We start from the raw sequence: 17,813 nt of genomic DNA on the forward strand, positions 1-17,813 counted from the left end.
TTCCAAATAAGGTAAAATATAACTGTTTAAAAGTGCAATAACTATTTTTTTTTTCCTTTTTACATTGCTAGCAAAATGAACTTGCAAAACATTTGTATTTTCCCCATATTATAATGTTCTGTTACTGTGTTGAACTGTATTGGCTTTTAAATGATCAGAAACAGAAATGAAAGCTGCTGGAGCTTCTGTTGATTTGGTAATTCTTTCTGAGCATACTTCTGATACCAGTAGTGAACATATTAGCTATCATTCATGTTCTAATAATTGCTCTTGCCCACATTTAATAATGAATGCTCTGTTCTCTGAGTCCCAGTGGGTAGAAAGACAGATACATCAAATGATACAAGCTGTAAAACTGCAGCTCCTTAGGTTGGGGATAGTCCAGAATGAGAGGGAGCCATGTAGCTTTCTTGCTACATTTGGCACAAGGAAAGGAGCCTATTCGTCTGCACCAGATAATCATATCTGATGTGTACTTTCTTGTAGTAGGATTACTAATTCATAATATTGCATTGTATTTACCTACCATAAATTGATATTGCAAGGCTCATTTATTTTCCTGGTTGTAAAACATCTTGGCATGTTTTACATTGGTGGAACACATTTCAGTATTGCAAGCAGTTATGTCCCTGTCAACAAATCAATTTCACAGGTTAAATTGGAGACGAATGATTTTTAACATATTAGAAAAGGCACTTGGGAGATATTTACATGCCTTTTGTACTAAAGGAGTGTGATCCTGCAGGTCAGATTTGATTCCACTTTGTAACCTCTTTCTGTCCAGTTTCTTCTAGCCTGAATTATTTTAATCAATCTCCATCTAGGACTTTAGCTTTAGGAATTAGACTTTTTAAGTGGTATTAAAGAGTACAGGAGGAAATTTCAAGTTGCAAAACATGTTTTGTTGGTGGCATTTTTTTTTAATACCTTGTCATCATTTAATGTTATTTCTACCTGGTAACATTTAATTTCCTTTCTGCATGGTAAAAATATGGGTAACTCCAGTTTGTTTGTTACAAGTACTTTTGTAAACTTTTTAAGAAATAACTGCAGAATTCTCTTCATTGTACAGTGATTTATTTCAAAATAAAGGATTTTCTTTCCTACTCCATTTGATTGCAGATCCAGTTTTCTGAAAAGGGATATATTTTTTTTCTCTTTTCATAATAAAAGTAGTTTATTTTAAAGTCTTTCATAGTATAGGACTTTCTGTCCTGTGTGTCTGTATACTGTACTTGAAATACTGCAAAGAGATGTATGTGGTCTCCCTCATTATATTTATTCTAAGGAGTTATGTTGTCAAGGTAAACCGCGAAGAATAAAGAGTCTTCCCTTATGTCTTGTGAGCTCTCTGCCACACTATATTCTCATTGCTGCTCAGTGGGAAACTATCAGTTTTGGAATTTTGTTGTGATAGGTTTTTATACCAGTTTTTATGGTGGCGAATATAAGCTTTTTAAGATGACAATCTGTTGTTTTCATAAAAGACCACTACATGGAATTTCAGCTGTATCAGTCAAAGTCCTAGCTCCCAGGCTTTTTCAACGGGAGAATTTGGATCTTGGAACGCTCGTGCATTTGCTTAACTTCATTCTGAGTGTGCTTACATCAATGACATGAGTTATGTGAATATAGTTAAACATATGCATGCATGCAGGCTCTGATCCAGAATTAGGTTGGTATCACAATGTACAGTGGGTGTGGGAGAAACAGTGTAACAAATGGGAAAATATATTGCTTCTGTGAAGTAACATGAAAATGTTATGTGGTAAAATAGGTTCTGTAAGATTTAATTAAAATGTCATTATAGCAAGCTTGATTTTTTTTTTGTTGTTTTTAAAAAGATGAGAATATTATTCAGGGAAAGTTGGTCTATTTGTGACAGTCTGTAACTTTTAGTTTTACATTCTTAGATTATTTTCTCTGTTGATAGGAATGGAAGACCAACATTTGTATGAGATTTGAATATAGCTACTAAACAGAGTCTGGCAGCTCTACTTATGCTGGCATTGAGCCTGTTCTTCTAGTGCCAGGTTCCACACCTAATACTTCTGCTGAAGCCTACACCAGTGCTGCTGTTGAATGTGATTGATTACCAATGTTTCTGGAGCATTGTGGGCATCAGCCTTGAATGAATCATTGTGATGTGTCATAGCCATTGAAATGAACTGTAGTCTATAATTATTCTTATAGTCTTTGGTTCATGAGAAACCTTATAGAATTTCTAGTACTTCTTAGTAATTTCCAAAAAATTTCCAACTGACCAGCTGTTTGTGTAAAGGAATAAACACAGATATATAATTCCGTTATTTGTATCTGTGAAGCAATATTAATATGTTTCCCAACTTACAAAATATTGACATATTTAGGAAAAAAAAGGATGTGAATGGATTATATGAGAATTTCATATGGCATGCATTTGGGTTATATGTAACATTAACAAAGTACAAAGCTACACAGGAGTTCTGTAGGTTGCAGCAAACCAGTTGTGATAAAATCTGTGAGTCTTACTACATACTCATGAATTTTTTATGAAGTACATTTATAGAAAAGATGTTTAGAAACATAGTTGAAAACTATCTTCACAGATGGCATAAAAATGGAATAGGTGCTTGTTTCATATTCAGTGGTGTAGTGTCATGAATTCGGTCCTTAAGATTAGGGAATGGAGAGAAGTTACAGGTCTCTCATAGCATTTATACAAGATATCTACCTCTAGATTGCTCAGAAGGTACTTACGTAAAGCTTGAAACAGAATGACTGTCATGTTGTCAAGCTGGAACTTCTTTCTCCCTTTCCAGTCATCATGTTTTTACTTTCATAATGTTTTGTTATGAAAGTAAAAGTTTGTTATACCATATTGAAGGTAAAACCCAGGTGTCTTATTTAGAAGAAACAAGAACAAAAACAACACAGAACTGAGATAGTATCACTACTCACAGGTTAGGACCAAGAGATGCAAACTCAGTATATTGTATTAGTACCTTTTGAATGTCTGTGTTCCATGCTAATTTGTAGTTTCATGAGCAATGAAACTGGTGAAGGGTCTGGAAAACAAGTCTTATGAGGAGCATTTGAGGGAGCTGACATTGTTTAGCCCGCAGAAAAGGAGGTTTGGGAAACCTTATCTCATTCTACATATGTTAAAGCAAGCCTAATTATGTTACAGCAAGATGAGGATTGGTCTATTCTACCAAGCACCAAGTGATAAGACAAGAGGAAAATAGCCTTAAGTTGCACTAGGAGAGGTTTAGGTTGGATATTAGGAAAAATTTCTTCACTGGAAGGGTTGTGAAGTATTGGAACAGGCTCGCTATTGGAACGCGTATCAGGAAACGTACATGTAGCTGTAGAGCTTAGTGACATGGTTTAATAGTGCATTTGGCAGTGCTAGGTTAACAGTACTAGATCCTAGAGATCTTTTCCAAACTAGAAGAATCTGTGATTCTATGATGAACATTCATGTTGAAAGCAACCAACTCAATAAAACAGCCATTTGCAAGAAGGAGATGGTAGCAGTTATTGCACTTCATGCCACTGTATGGCCTGAATATTTCTATATAGGATCATCTTGTAAACTTTTTTTTTTTTTTTTTTTTTTTTATCTTGGTTGTTGTGGCATAATCCAACTGGAGATCTATTTCTATTCCAGATTTATCTTCCTGCTTCTCTATTTTCTACCTGAAGGGCTGGGGCTCTCATGTGGCCCTCTGGTTGATGGCAAAATATATCAACTGATGGTAGTCGAAGGTGTAATTCAGTGAGTGGGAAATGGTATAGAAGCTGTTGGATGCTTGTATACTGTAATGTTGGAATACACATAGTGTTTGTGCTAAATTGCAGTTTTCATCTGCGCTATTATGTCACATTTAGTTGGCTTCTTTTAACCTCTCATGTACAATTGATTCACATAAAGTTGATTATTGCCTTGGCTGTGATGCCTAAGAGGAATGAATAAAATGAAGTCCAATCAAAGAACATCAGCCCCTCTTAGAGCATAGCTTTACTGTTTACAGTGCTTAAAAACTCTCCTTGAGCCCTTCTAGAGACAGCAGAACTGAGTTTCCTAGGAAATGACCTTTTTGTAATTTAATGTTTTGAGAATTTCCAAATACCCTGCTTTCACTTAACTGGATCCTTTCTCTATCCAGTGAAGTCAAATGTCAATGTAAATGTTGAACTCTCATCAGACTTCTAATTCATGCTATAAGTTTCTGCCTTTTTTTTTTTTTTTTTTTACTTTTTTTTCTTTTTTTCTTGAAGTGTAATAAATGGCTCAGTCTTCAAAATAGGACTATAATCAAAGTTTATGATTTTTATGATTTATTAAAGGAATAGAGGTAAGCAAACAGCGCTGGGTGCTCCAACAAGACACACACCAGTTACATCAAGCAGCTGATTTTTATGCTCCTAGGCTAATACATATTCATTACTACTTCTAAAAAAAACAGGGTTATTATAATTAGTTTCTGGAATCCAAACCCTCCTACTGGAGCATGCGTATCAGTCTCCGGTGGTCCTTCTGGGGGTCTCTGGTGGTCTCTCGTGCTGAAGGCTCATAGTCTTCTTCCCTCTTGTCCTTCTCCCTTGTCCAACTTGGCTGTATGTCAGAGACTTGTTCAATGTCCCCTGCAAGCTTTGTCTTTTAGTTGTTCTTCAGCTCTCCCCATCTTCTTAATCTCCTGGCTAGATATCAGAAACTTGCACAATGTCCCATGCAATAGTCATAATAGTTAGAAGTTATTCTGAAACCCCCCAGATATCAGAGACTTCAAGGAAAAGCCTACAAATACATTTCCCTTCAAGCTCTCTATTGACAGGAATTGCTAAAACATTCCTTTGCAAGGTACAAGAACTATATACATTAACCACCCTGTTTTTCTTAGACTTGCGGTTATACAAGGGTCTGTAGGACAGAAGGTCACATTCATTATACCATGCGGTCCTAGCATCGTTCCATATTGACACGAATCAGATGAACATATCTCACACTTGTGAAGTAAAATAATATTCAACAATTTCTGATCAATATTTAAGGACTTCTGAAAGCCTCATGTTTTGTCACCTTTTTGTCTTTTTTTAATTGGCTTTATCACCATTTTGTGAATTCAGTATTTAGGAAGCCTTCAATAAAATACGTATTTCAGATACTATATGAATGACCTCTGAGCAGAAATTATTGTTAGAATCGGGAGCTGCAGCATGAAGTGATGTGTGATTAAGGTTCATGGACAAATTCTGTCATAATTTATATTGTTTTTAGATTAAGAAAAGTAGTGTTTGCCAAGCTAGTGACCCCAACATCAACATACTTTGCAGATTAGGCTGCCTTGGAAAATCAGTGAATTGCCCCCACTGTATAAATCTTGGAAAATGTTGTTCTCTGTGTTTCAAAATTCTGAGCATCCCAAAATGTGTCGAGTTTGATGGAAAGGATACTCTTTCCTTGAAGTGAATGGAGCAAGACTTAGTTGCTGCATTTACTCAAGATTTATCAAGGTTTTAAAACTTCTTGCTAGTCCTTTTCCCGTTTTTCAAGTATTTATTTACATTGTTAATTATCAAATTGTTGCTTTTATATTTGTGTTCCTTCTTGCACTTAATTTATCTGTTTTTGTTTGTTTGTTTGTTTGTTTTAAGATAGCTGCACAATTGTGGTATAATGTTTCTTCATTATAATATTGTTCTATCTCTTATCTCAAGTCTTATCAGTTCTCATATCCATTGCTCTTATTTACGAAGGCTGCATTTTGATCTCATATGGTGTGTCAACATGAGTTTATTGTATTTTGCTAATTTAGCATTCTAAAGAGTGGGAAATCCTGTTGCTGTTCTGCCATGAATAATATTCTAAGCTTAGGTACACCTGGAGCTGTAGTATTTTTTGCAATCAAAACTGAAAATTTGAACGATGAAATCTGATAATTTCACACTGCTTGGCAAGCTGTTTACTTGGTTATTTTATGTTTGTCTTGAGCAGGGGGAGTCTTCAGATATGTTCAAGGTCAGTAGCTGTTCTTGTGATATAACCTGCAATGATGGAGACATTTTACCTTCATCAGAAGTGGAGGAACCACAGAAAATCATTCCAATCATCTGGAAGTCTTTGAAGCATAATTCTTTGGATTTCAGTGAGTCTATAATACTTTATGCTTAAAAAACTTTATTGTTTTCTGAATGAAATTATTGTAATATAATCAGTCATTACAGTGGAAGGAATGAGCTTTATTTCGAAGGTCATTCCAACACCTGTACCCCAACTCTACAGTTTTAAATTGAAAGTAGAAAAGCAAACTCTAAAATGATCTATAAAATGCAACCATGTGACTTGCTTGCATGCTGCGAGTCTACCCCATTTGTAAAAGCAGCCTCGGGTATATGCGTGATCACGTTTAGCACCCTAACAAGCTACTGTCTCTTAGTTGAGCCACAGTAATAAATCATATGCCTCATACTATCATTGCCTGAAACATGAGGTGACTAATGCAAGATAAACTTGAATTCATAGATGGGTAACTCATTGAAGGAAGTACCACAGCATCACTGTTACTCTAAATCCAAAGAATAGTAACCTCTTCCTGAAAATTAAGTTTCATAGTGTAACAGTGTTTGTTATTGAATGCTGTTTAGGCACATGAATGTAGATAAATTCCTGATGGGTTGTTTGATTGTGTGGGGGGAAGCATTTGCTAAGATTATCAGAACCGTGTTAAACATTTAACTTCCATTAAAATTTGTCAGGTAACTTCGATAAGCTGTTTCTGTGTCACTTGAATACTTTTGAAAATTGTAGCTTTTCAATATAATTTCTTGTGACATTTCTGTCACAAAACACATAGAAAATTTGTAAGTTTGGGGAGAGGGAAGGGAAGGAGGAGAAAAGTACTGACATTTTCAGCTAAATGCCACTTCTAAGCACATTTTCTGAAGGCAGTTTTGGAGAAGTACCACTTGGTTTGACAAGTACCATTTGGAATCTTTGATATCAGTACATTTACTTTTAATAGGTGCTTTATACCTATGTTTCTGTATATAAATTTTGAAGATCTTTTAACAGCCTGAGGTTTTGTGTTTTTTGTTTGTTTGTTTGTTTTCTGTAGAAGCTCTTCACCAAAATATAAATAGGTTCTTGGTTAATCTGACATCTTTCATCTTTGTAATCATAGTTCTGTACTTCATTTCACATAGCTAAGACATTTGGAAGCTCAGGAAAATCCAGGAATGGTTACCAGTGGTTTTCAGGTATCACTGCACATTTTCTTCCATCAAAAGGCAAAACCACACAAGAGGCAACAAGGGAGGCGTTTTCTTCTCTCCAAGGTACTTTTTTTCATTTAATCCATTATCTGCTGTTAATAGTAGTTCTTAAAATATGTATTGTCATATGTTTTGGTAACTTTAAATAGTGTGGTTGTCAGTGTGCCATCTCAGTTAGTGTTTGATTGGAATCGTTGTTGGCTTTAATACTGAACACATTGTAATTTGACTGGTTTTTGAAGACCCTGGAAAGCCAGAGTAGTGATCATATCACTGTGATGCTATTTCCATAGTGCTTACTTGCTTTATAGCTTGCTTTATAGCTTTCTTGCAATATATACTATGTGTGAGAGTGCATGTGTGTTATGGGTGCTGTCTACTTGCTAAAGCACTTTTGTAGCTACCATAATTTTAAATTAAGTTTTCTAGAAAGCTGTTGAACATTTTGGCATCTAGGATTAGGTCAGTAGTAGTAAATCTTATTTATATTCTTAATGCAAAGAAGAAATTGCTTTCTTGGGATTCATGAAATCCAGGTTCCTTACTATCCTCTCCTTGCAGGACAAAATATTCACTTTTTTTTTTTCAGTCTAAATTCTAAATAAAGCATATTTCATAGGCTTGTTTTCATTCATTAAAATGGAAATAATTCTTATTATGCAAATAGGTAGTCTCATATTCTTGCTCACAAAGTCTCATGAGGTATAGTCCTCTAAAGTTTTATGTTTGAAATGTGCAGCTGATTTCATGGCTGAATATAGGATAAGAAAGAAACCTTCAACATTTTTCAGAAGTTGTACTTTCTCAAAGGCTCTCACACTGGGTTTTAATTGCTTGGAAATCAGACAGCTAGGTGTGATTTAACTTTTAGTAAAAGGCAGCAGTATTTAGTGTAAATCTTACTGGCACTATTTGTAAATTGAAGTGAAAGGGTTTTTGTTTTCATTACATTTGAATGGAAATCTGCCAGTAAAATATTATATATTTTTACTATAGCATCTATCAAAAGAAGAACTAGACTATGACTGGTTCAGTGGCCTGCTGCTTCCAGCAAATTACTTGCATTAGCTGTATTATAGTCAGGAAAAAATAGTAATTTTTCATGTAATTCTTGGTAGGAAATGTCATTTCTCACATTTCCTTTCTGACTATCTTCTTTTTGGAAGAGGATGTGGAAGACTGGATGAATTAAGGTTCTGTCATGGCAAAACAAGCTGTTTTGAGAACTTCACTGATCTGCAGATATGCACAAAGCTTTGTCTGAATTCATACTTTTGATCTATATAGCAGTTCAGTCCTTTATACTGTAAAAATGGAACAGCCACAGTCCTTTTAACCTTCTCTTTAAAGGGTTAACTGATTTAAAAATCTCTAAAGAGAATAAGTGCTGCCTAAAGGATTCAGAAATGGAAATTTCTGGACATTATGAAACACACAATTGTTCTGTCAAGTAGATAGAGTTCTTCCATGAAAACAAGAACAGGAGGGAGTTCAGTACATTACTCTTCACATTTATTTTCTTAAACTATTTTTTAAAACTTTCATTTAGATGTGATCAGAAGATGACAAAGATTGCAGTGCTTTACATATAAATATATAAATAATTTTTTACATGTAAATATGTAAATAATTTGGAACGATGACTCAAATGGTTTAAAATTCAAGAAAGGCTGTATGATTTCCTGGTGTATTGTGGAAATGTACTAAATAATAGCCCTCAGAAGAAGAACATACTGTTAAGAACCCAAGTGGTGGGTTTGTAACTGGTTTATCACTTATGCTTTCATACTAGATACTTTGGATAGGTCAATTTTATTCTGCTTACAAGCTAGGGAGAGATTATTTCCCATCATTCCTCTAATTCATGCAGAAAAAATGGGGATTGTACTTTGACTTTAAGAAGATTTTTTTTATAAAGCTAAAAATAGTGAATTTATCAAAATCTCTTTGCCTTCAACCTGCTCTTATACTGTTACAGTTTCACAAATTAGTTTGTTGGCTTATGCATTTTAAATTTATACTTTTTTTCTGTTAAATACTTCAGATAATGCTGCAGACCCAATCTTTTCTTGACTAAAATGCTGGCTGGAAATTTTAAAAATATTATCTTCTCCTTGAGTGATAAAATAATAGCTGGTATTGACATAGTTGTTGCTATCAGGCAATTTTCAAATACGTTTATTTTTAAATCCAGAATTAGATGATCTTTAAGGTCCCTTCCAACCCAAACCATTTATATTTCTGAACAGAATTATCACTGTGTGTTAATTTCTCATCTGATTATTTCTGGAGATGTATCTTGACTTCATAAGAGTTCTATGTCAATTGCTTTATAATCTCTTGTATCACTTAGTGGGGACTGTATTTTTTTGTCAGTGAGAATTCCCCTCTTCAGATTTCTATCACTAATAGCGGTTTGACTAAATAAAGCTGAGACATTTAGAGCAAAACTCAGTACTGGTGTGACCACATCAACCTTCATGGAAGTGTGCCAACTCTTGAACTGTATTTAAAGCATTAAAGAACAAGATCTGCCAATCTATGCTGACAAGAGCTTTGCATAGGTCATTTAAGTTTGGTCACAGCTATATCTTCTATATTTCTTCACTTCTTTCAGAGAAGACTTAGGTCTTCATTTTGTTTCTATTGCTCATGAGTTATAAAGGTACACACTGCAGAGCTGATCCACATACCTTTTTGTGGTATTGACTATGTAAGACTAATACGTTCTCCTAAAGTGCTATGACTGGAAGCTTCTATGCATGCACATTCAAGTGATTTTGAATTCCCAGGATCTTTTCTTTAATTGTACGTGCTTGTTTTTCTGCGCTCTTACCATTCCTTCATTTCTCCTGTGGCCACTTCTGTTTCCTATTGTGTGTCTTGCCGTTTATAACTCTTTGTTTATGCAGAGGTTATTACTGCAGTGTTGTTTTTCTTTTAAAACAGCTTAGGAAAGCATCACTCTGGAATAATCATATAAATATTTGATCTTTTTTTTGAAGAGGATGACTAAAAGACCTCTTATTGTCCCTTCCAGTTTTGTACTTTTGTGATTCAAAGTCCTTCATAGATTACTAGCTGTTGTAGTCTGAAAAACAAAACAATGGGGAAAAGAAAAAATAAAAAAAAAAAGATAAAACTGCAAAAAAATAGGAATATAGCATACCTATATGCATTAATGCATGATATGTTTTTTGGAGTAAGAATTCACCTCTGTGTGGATAGAATTTATTTGTGATATATTTTTGCATATTAAAAAAAATTAACATGAGAGAATTTCATGAAAAATTGGGTATAATGTAAGGAAAGGTAGTATGTTGCAAAGCCTTCAGTCATGTTTAGACAACTAGTTGTTATCAACTTGTTTTGTTGACAAACACAGGTTGCCTGTGTTGTCTTTCTGCACACATTTAAAATATTTCATCTTTAACAGCTATGTTATTTTTGTTTTGCAGCTAATATGACTTCATTGGGATTGAAACTAAAGGATATTATTTTGGTTCATCTGTATGCGAAGAACATGAAAGATTTCAATGTTATAAATTCAGTTTATGTGACAGAATTTGATTTGTGTCCACCAGCAAGGTAGGATTAGACTACTGTTATAATATATTTATGATACACTGCAATATGCTATATTATTGTTAGCACATTTATGAAACTTTTGTACAAATATTTGTGTTTCACAGACTTGTAAGTACAGTTCTGCTGCCTTTTGGAGTAATCACATCACAAGTGCTAAAGTCAAAAACACTAGGGTTGGAAATTCTTGCCGTCATATTTTCCATAAGGTTTATAAGTGCCCCTTGTATGGCCTTACAGAAAAGTAATGCATATATTGAGAGTTTTCAGTTCTCTTTTGTTACTAGGTTGAGCTGACTGGTCTTTTGTCTTGATGGGGTTCTATTTGCGTGTTTGTTTGCTTCCCTTATCTGCTGGCAGTGCTCATCCTAATGTAGCCCAGGATGCCAACCAGCCCTCTGCCACAAGGGCACATTGCTGGCTTATGCTCATCTTGTTGTGCACTAGGACCTCTACAAGTCCTTTTCTGCAAAGCTGCTTTCCAGCTGGGCAGTCACCAGCATGCACAGGTGCCTGGGGGTTGTTCTTCCCCAGGTACTGTATTTTGCAATTCTTCTTGAGATGCCTGAGGTTCATGTCAGCTCATTTCTCCAGCCGGTCCATATCTCTCTGAATGGCAGCATGGCCCCCTGGTGCAAAACAGCCACTCCTCTGTTTCGTATCATATGCAAACTTGCTGAGGGTATACTCTGCCCTATCATGCAGGTCTTTAATGATGCATAGATTAAAACAGCTTGGAAGGATCCTCTAGAAGTCACCTAGTCTAACCCGCTCTTCAAAGCAGGGTCAACTAGGAAGTCAAATCTCATGTCTTGTTCATATTTTTTAAAACCAACAATTCGGAAATCTTCAAATGTAAAATAATATATAGTATACTCCCATTATGAAGTGCAGTATAGTCATGTGAATTTTAAGTGTAGTGTGGCAATGGTTAAAATATATTGTTAAGATAATGTATAACATGATAGATTCACATTCTCCTGATCATCTGTTCTGTCTGGGTGTTGGAAGAGATTACAGAGAGCAGGCAGATGCTTCTTTGAAATACTAACTGTAGTCCAGGCTTACCAAATAACAGAAGAATAGTGTGTTGGTTGTGTGTGCCTTAGGAGGAAGGGTCTAGTTCCAGCTGTTAACTACATGGTAATGAATCTCCACTGCTTAAGAGAATCTTAAGTTCGCTTTATGACACTTACCCTTATCCCAGTTTAGCTTCCTTCATTTCTCATTCTGCTGCATGTCTTGGGCCTCCACATTTGCATAGTCAGCCATATAGTTTTCCGTGACTTCTCAGAAAGGTCATAAATAACAGGTAGAAAGATTAGGAAGTTGCAGCAGGAAAAGGCTTTTTATGATTATTTTATAGAACATAGAGATTTATGTTGCATTTTAGCTAAGAGAAAAATTATGCAGTAGTTTGCATGGCTGCATCATGGCATTATGCACAGAGACCTAATTGTGAGAGCTCTCACAAGCAATATGCTAGAAGCACAGACTCAAGGGTGTGGATCTACACTAAATTTGCAAAATTGTCTTGAAAATTTACCAGCCCAAGCAGAAAATCCATTCATCCATGCTTATGATGATGGTAATGAAGAAAAAATACAGTATTTGCATGGGGGAGGAGGAGAGAAAGATTGTTTTCTTGGAAGAAATAAGCAAGACAAGAACACAAGAAGAATTTTGTAAGGTTATATTACATGATATGTAAAGAAACCAAGTAATTTTTGTTGGATTCCTGCTGAGAGATAAATGACTTTTTTATGCATGGACTGCAAATATAATTATTTTTCTGGCTTTGAAATGTCAATTTTCTTTTTTCTTTTTTTTTTTTTCTTTTTTCTTTCTACACACCCAACTTCCCACACCCCCCCATACACCCTGTTTTCTCACTGGCCAGAGGCAACAGAATGACTGTCTTTCTGTCCATCCAGGCACAGTCTTCCTTGGAGCAAACAATAGTGAACTTTATCAATTAATGCTTAAGCAGGTTTTCTATGCCATCATAAATGTCTATCTGTCATACAACGTAAAGTAAAACAGAAAAATATGCTCAGTATTGTATTATAACATGTAAGGAGGGTGTAAAGGAACAATAAACTACTTCATACCATTAGAAAACTGAACCTTTAGTCCAATTGTTGGAAGAAGATGCAGAGAAAAACATACGGAGATAAGACTATGACAAGGGTATTCTCAAGCTGAAGGCTGCTTAGCATAATTTACCTGACATTCCCAGAGTTGTGTGGTCAAAGTTTTCGTAGTAATAGAACTCATATATTCTTAATAAAATGATACACATAACAATAACGAAGCAGGAATGAGACACTGGCTATCATACTAGATTCTCCTTGGTGATGCAAATCATCTTGTTGAAGGTGTGAAGCTGATCATCATTTAGAGAGAAGATAACAGCTAGAAGGTTACTGTGATACTGTAGCTTTATGTTATGTTTCTGAAAAAAAAAAATCATTATCTAAAATAAAAAACAAAAACATGGGAAATAAATGCTGGAAGTTGGTACAAGCAAACTGTTTGAAAAAATATAATTGTCTTGTGTTTTCAGAGTGTGTGTGGAAACTCTGTTACCTGATGGAGTACTATTTTGCATTGATTGCCTTGCACATAGCAATGACATCGCAGCAGATGGCATGTTAAGTGATGAAAAACTGGTCTTGCATGTACAGAGCATATCCCACTGGGCACCTGCTAGCATAGGACCTTACAGTCAATCCATCAAGGTAGGGAATCTTTGTTACTTCATTTGAACTATATGTCTGTTTACTGAGATGAGTACAGTTATAAAGTCTTTCATCCCAACTGCATCTGCAAAAGAAAGAAAGTATGAAAGTTTAAGTGAAGTATTATTGTTGACTGTAAAAAATGAAAATGAATATTTCAAAGCTATATTTTCAAAATTTATCAGTAAAACAAAAGCTACTGTGCATCACAAGACAGATTAAATTTTTCTGTGCAGAGAATCTCAAGAACAGCATACTTTTTGTTGTTTGTTATAATTAGACCAAGTAATTGTCTCATGGTTTTATAATCTGACTAAAATATAAACACACTTAAGCAACAACCAAGGATATTTGAAATTTGTTTAAAGTGAGAAATTCAAACTTTTTGTAGGTAAGTTAATCCTACCATTCCTATTCAGTGAAATCCTTACTGAGGCTCTTGGTACTGTTTAACCATTTGAAAGTATACCAAGGTTGAAAAACTTATTATTATTATTATTATTATTATTCTCTTATTATTATTCTCTTATTATTATTATTCTCTTATTATTATTATTATTCTCTTCCAATTAATAATAAAGTGAATCAAATCTTGCATACTATTTAAAGAGCATGAAAAGGAGGCAGTAAAGTATCATTGATAAAATTGACCAAAAATTTCAATGAAAGCTTTTTTCTATTCAGACTAATATGGTACCAAGATATCCACTTGTCCAGCTAGTACCATTTTAACAGATGATGAAATCTCACCTTTTCTATTGTAAAAACTGTATATATCTTTTCTTACCAATATTCCTCTTGTCCACATTGTGTCCTCTGGACACAATGTCCAGACCAACAGTACTCTGAGGACAAAAAGTTTAAAAAAAAAAAAAGTAAATAAATGAGATTTACCATGATAGTGTCCTTCTGACAGAAACCAAACAACGGTGGCAGAATGATATAAGAATTTAAATACCATTTGAAGTATTAATAGCAAAATCAGACATTCTTCCTCTTTTAGGTTTAACATTCTTTAAAAACAACCTCAGTGTTTCTAAGAAATAGATATAAACTGTTGAAAGATACAATTTGACTGACTGACTTAAAAGAGAAAAACTGAGATAATTCAATATATTTTTCTTGGTGCACCTGTTCTGTTATTGCAGAACACTCTGACAATGTCTGTGTCAACACCTGGAATGTAAGCTACATTAGAACTACTGTAAAGGCTGATTTCAGTATTATATAACAAATGCCTAGGACTTTTGGTGTAGCATTTTATTTTCCAGTTATATTAGCTGGTGTAATGAAAGATAGTGTGTCTCTCTATAAACCTAACCTCACAGTACCCTAATGAGAGATTAAAGACTCTGTGCTGCTTTTGTCAGTCTTATTGACCGTCTTTCAGACCTTTCAATATATGGGAACCCTGTAGTAGTGAATTTTAACCATGTTTTACAAAGAATGAAGAAATCTGCATTTTTTCAATTTTTGTTACACTTACAGGACCTGACATATAATTCTGGGAAACTATCAGTTAGGCAGAATTAAATTTTTACATTTACCACTGCTCTCATCGTGCTTTCGATACTTGTGTGGAGAGTTTAAGATGATACTGAGAGAGAACTGTATGGTCCTTTTGCCCTCATGCTTGGAGATGTACTTTGTAAGCAGACTTTCAAAGTGTTCTAATTATATCCTTCTAATACAAGTACCTGAGAGTCTCTAGGCTATATTCTGTCTGGGAATGTGCAATGATGGCGGTTTGCTTTCATCCAGGCCTTTGTTCAACAGCGGACACAGTTTGTGCAGGTCGTTGATAAACTTAGCTTAGTATTTTTACTAAATATATTTCATATTTTTACTTCTCACTCTTTTTTATCGTAGTATTATTTTATTTACATGCTTTAATTGTGTTTTACTAGTGGATTAGTGTCAAGACTATCTGTAATTGATAGTTTGTATGGAAACAGCTTCCTTATAATCTTCACAAAAGCTAACAGGACTGTTGTGTATTAAGGAGGTAAACACGAAGATCCAGTGTTAGTAGTGAGAAATTTAGACTGAGTTTATTCATGATTACGTATTTTGTGATTGCATTCTTTGAACATTTAATAACTGTAAGCATAGGTCATAAAAACAAACAAACAAAAAACAGCCCAGTGCAGCACTGAGATACTAACCACAAATGCTTATGTATGAATACATGGAAACTTGATAGTGTTTTTACCAGATTTTCTTCTAGTAAGTTAATGTAATTTAAAAATATATGTGAACTTATATTTTTTTTTGTTTTGGCAACGTTTCTTAATGTTTTTTTTTCTATCTGGAAACGAACAAGAGAACTGCAACAGTAGAATTAATTGTACTCATATTCTACAATAATTGTTTTTTCCTTTTATTTTTTTCTGATCATCGATGCATAACAAATTAAAGGATAAGTACTGTGGGAACAATAGTAGGAATAAATAATCTTGTGTCTGATCAAAGGCAGTGATACTTGCAGTAGTTCTAATGTTTCCCTGCTAAGACTCCATTCTTTCTCTTACTGTGAAACTGAAAATGGTCCAATACAGCTTAGTGCACGGTCTGTATCATATGGCTTTAAAAAGAGAAAGTGGTGTTGGAAATAGCTTTGTCTATTATTTTCCTAGGACAGATTACCTGGCTGCTTAATCTTACTGGTTGCAGTTTTCCAAAAACATCCTAAGCTGTTATTAAACAAATTGCATATTTTAATGAATCCATGCATTTAGGGATGCATAGGTTATCCTTGTAAGAGGACGCATAGGTTTTCCTTGTAAGAGGACGCATAGGTTATCCTTGTAAGAATATCGGCTGAAGAAGGATGAAGATGTACAGACATTAGAAACATTTTATTAGCAAATCAGAGATTAAAAAGATCATAGTATAATTCTTAGATATAACTGACCCTTTAAAATACTTTATTTTCACATTCATACAGCCGATAGTTGTCTGCCTCCTTCCCGTCCGTTGTGACTGAGCAACAACATTTTGTGTCTTTTAAAGGTGGATTGATTTGTCCTGAATATGATGCAAACTATCTAAAGTGAAGAGTGAAAATAAACCTAGATTTTCTCTTCTGATTTCATTGTGCTAACCTTATGAGACATTACTGTATGTTTTCAAGTTTTGAACAGAGTACTTGGTTAGATACAAGCAGTTTAATTTCTATGAGAAACTCATAGAGGACAATTTTATTTTAAATATGGGCATCTCTACTACTCTTGTATGAAATAAGGTAGAGTCACAGAATCACAGAATTTTCTAGGTTGGAAGAGACCTCAAGGTCATCGAGTCCAACCTCCAACCTAACGCTAACAGCCCTCCACTAAACCATATCCCTAAGCTCTACATCTAAGCGTCTTTTGAAGACTTCCAGGGATGGTGACTCCACCACTTCCCTGGGCAGCCTGTTCCAGTGCCTCACAACCCTTTCAGTGAAGAAGTTCTTCCTAACATCTAACCTAAAACTCCCCTGGCTCAACTTAAACCCATTCCCCCTCGTCCTGTCACCAGGCACGTGGGAGAACAGGCCAACCCCCACCTCGCTACAGCCTCCCTTGAGGTACCTAAAAAGAGCGATAAGGTCACCCCTGAGCTTCCTTTTCTCCAGGCTGAACAAGCCCAGCTCCCTCAGCCGCTCCTCGTAGGACTTGTTCTCCAGGCCCCTCACCAGCTTCGTCGCCCTTCTCTGCACCCGCTCAAGCACCTCGATGTCCTTCTTGTAGCGAGGGGCCCAAAACTGAACACAGTACTCGAGGTGCGGCCTCACCAGAGCTGAGTACAGGGGGACGATCACCTCCCTAGCCCTGCTGGTCACACTGTTCCTGATACAAGCCAGGATGCCGTTGGCCTTCTTGGCCACCTGAGCACACTGCTGGCTCATATGAGTCAACTAAACACTCAAAAAATGCCTATGATTTTATATCTTCTGGGAATATCAGAATGAAAAAGGTCCATATGTGGAATTTCTCAGGTTATTATGAGCAAAAGGAGATTAAACATAGGTTTCACTGTATCATAGACACTTGTTTCCAGAACGATCTTATGTGAGCCACTGATGTCTTCATTACTTGTGGAGGTTTGTTTTTCCAGGGTTCCAGTAGCGTATAAGTCTGCCATGTAGAGAGGAGTGAAGCAAATTGTGAGTATTGTTTACTGTTCATATGTTTGTTTATTTGATTTTTGCAATCTTGAGAGAGGGTTCTGGACAAAAGGATGTGT

General features: G+C 35.3%; 1 protein-coding gene across 4 annotated transcripts in view; it reads left to right on the plus strand.

The window, feature by feature from the left end:
• The window catches only part of DPH6 (diphthamine biosynthesis 6), a 205,771-nt gene that overhangs the window by 83,543 nt on the left and 104,415 nt on the right, over positions 1-17,813 (plus strand). For all 4 annotated transcript variants that reach the window (XM_082761123.1, XM_082761122.1, XM_082761125.1 and 1 more), the window contains 4 exons: positions 5,981-6,131; positions 7,189-7,320; positions 10,716-10,845; positions 13,409-13,583. In XM_082761123.1, the coding sequence (XP_082617249.1) occupies positions 5,981-6,131; positions 7,189-7,320; positions 10,716-10,845; positions 13,409-13,583 (588 nt within the window). The remainder of the gene's footprint in view (positions 1-5,980; positions 6,132-7,188; positions 7,321-10,715; positions 10,846-13,408; positions 13,584-17,813) is intronic.

The sequence above is a fragment of the Aythya marila genome (assembly GCF_965140915.1).
Source record: "Aythya marila genome assembly, chromosome: 5".
Classification (NCBI taxonomy): Eukaryota; Metazoa; Chordata; class Aves; order Anseriformes; family Anatidae; genus Aythya; species Aythya marila.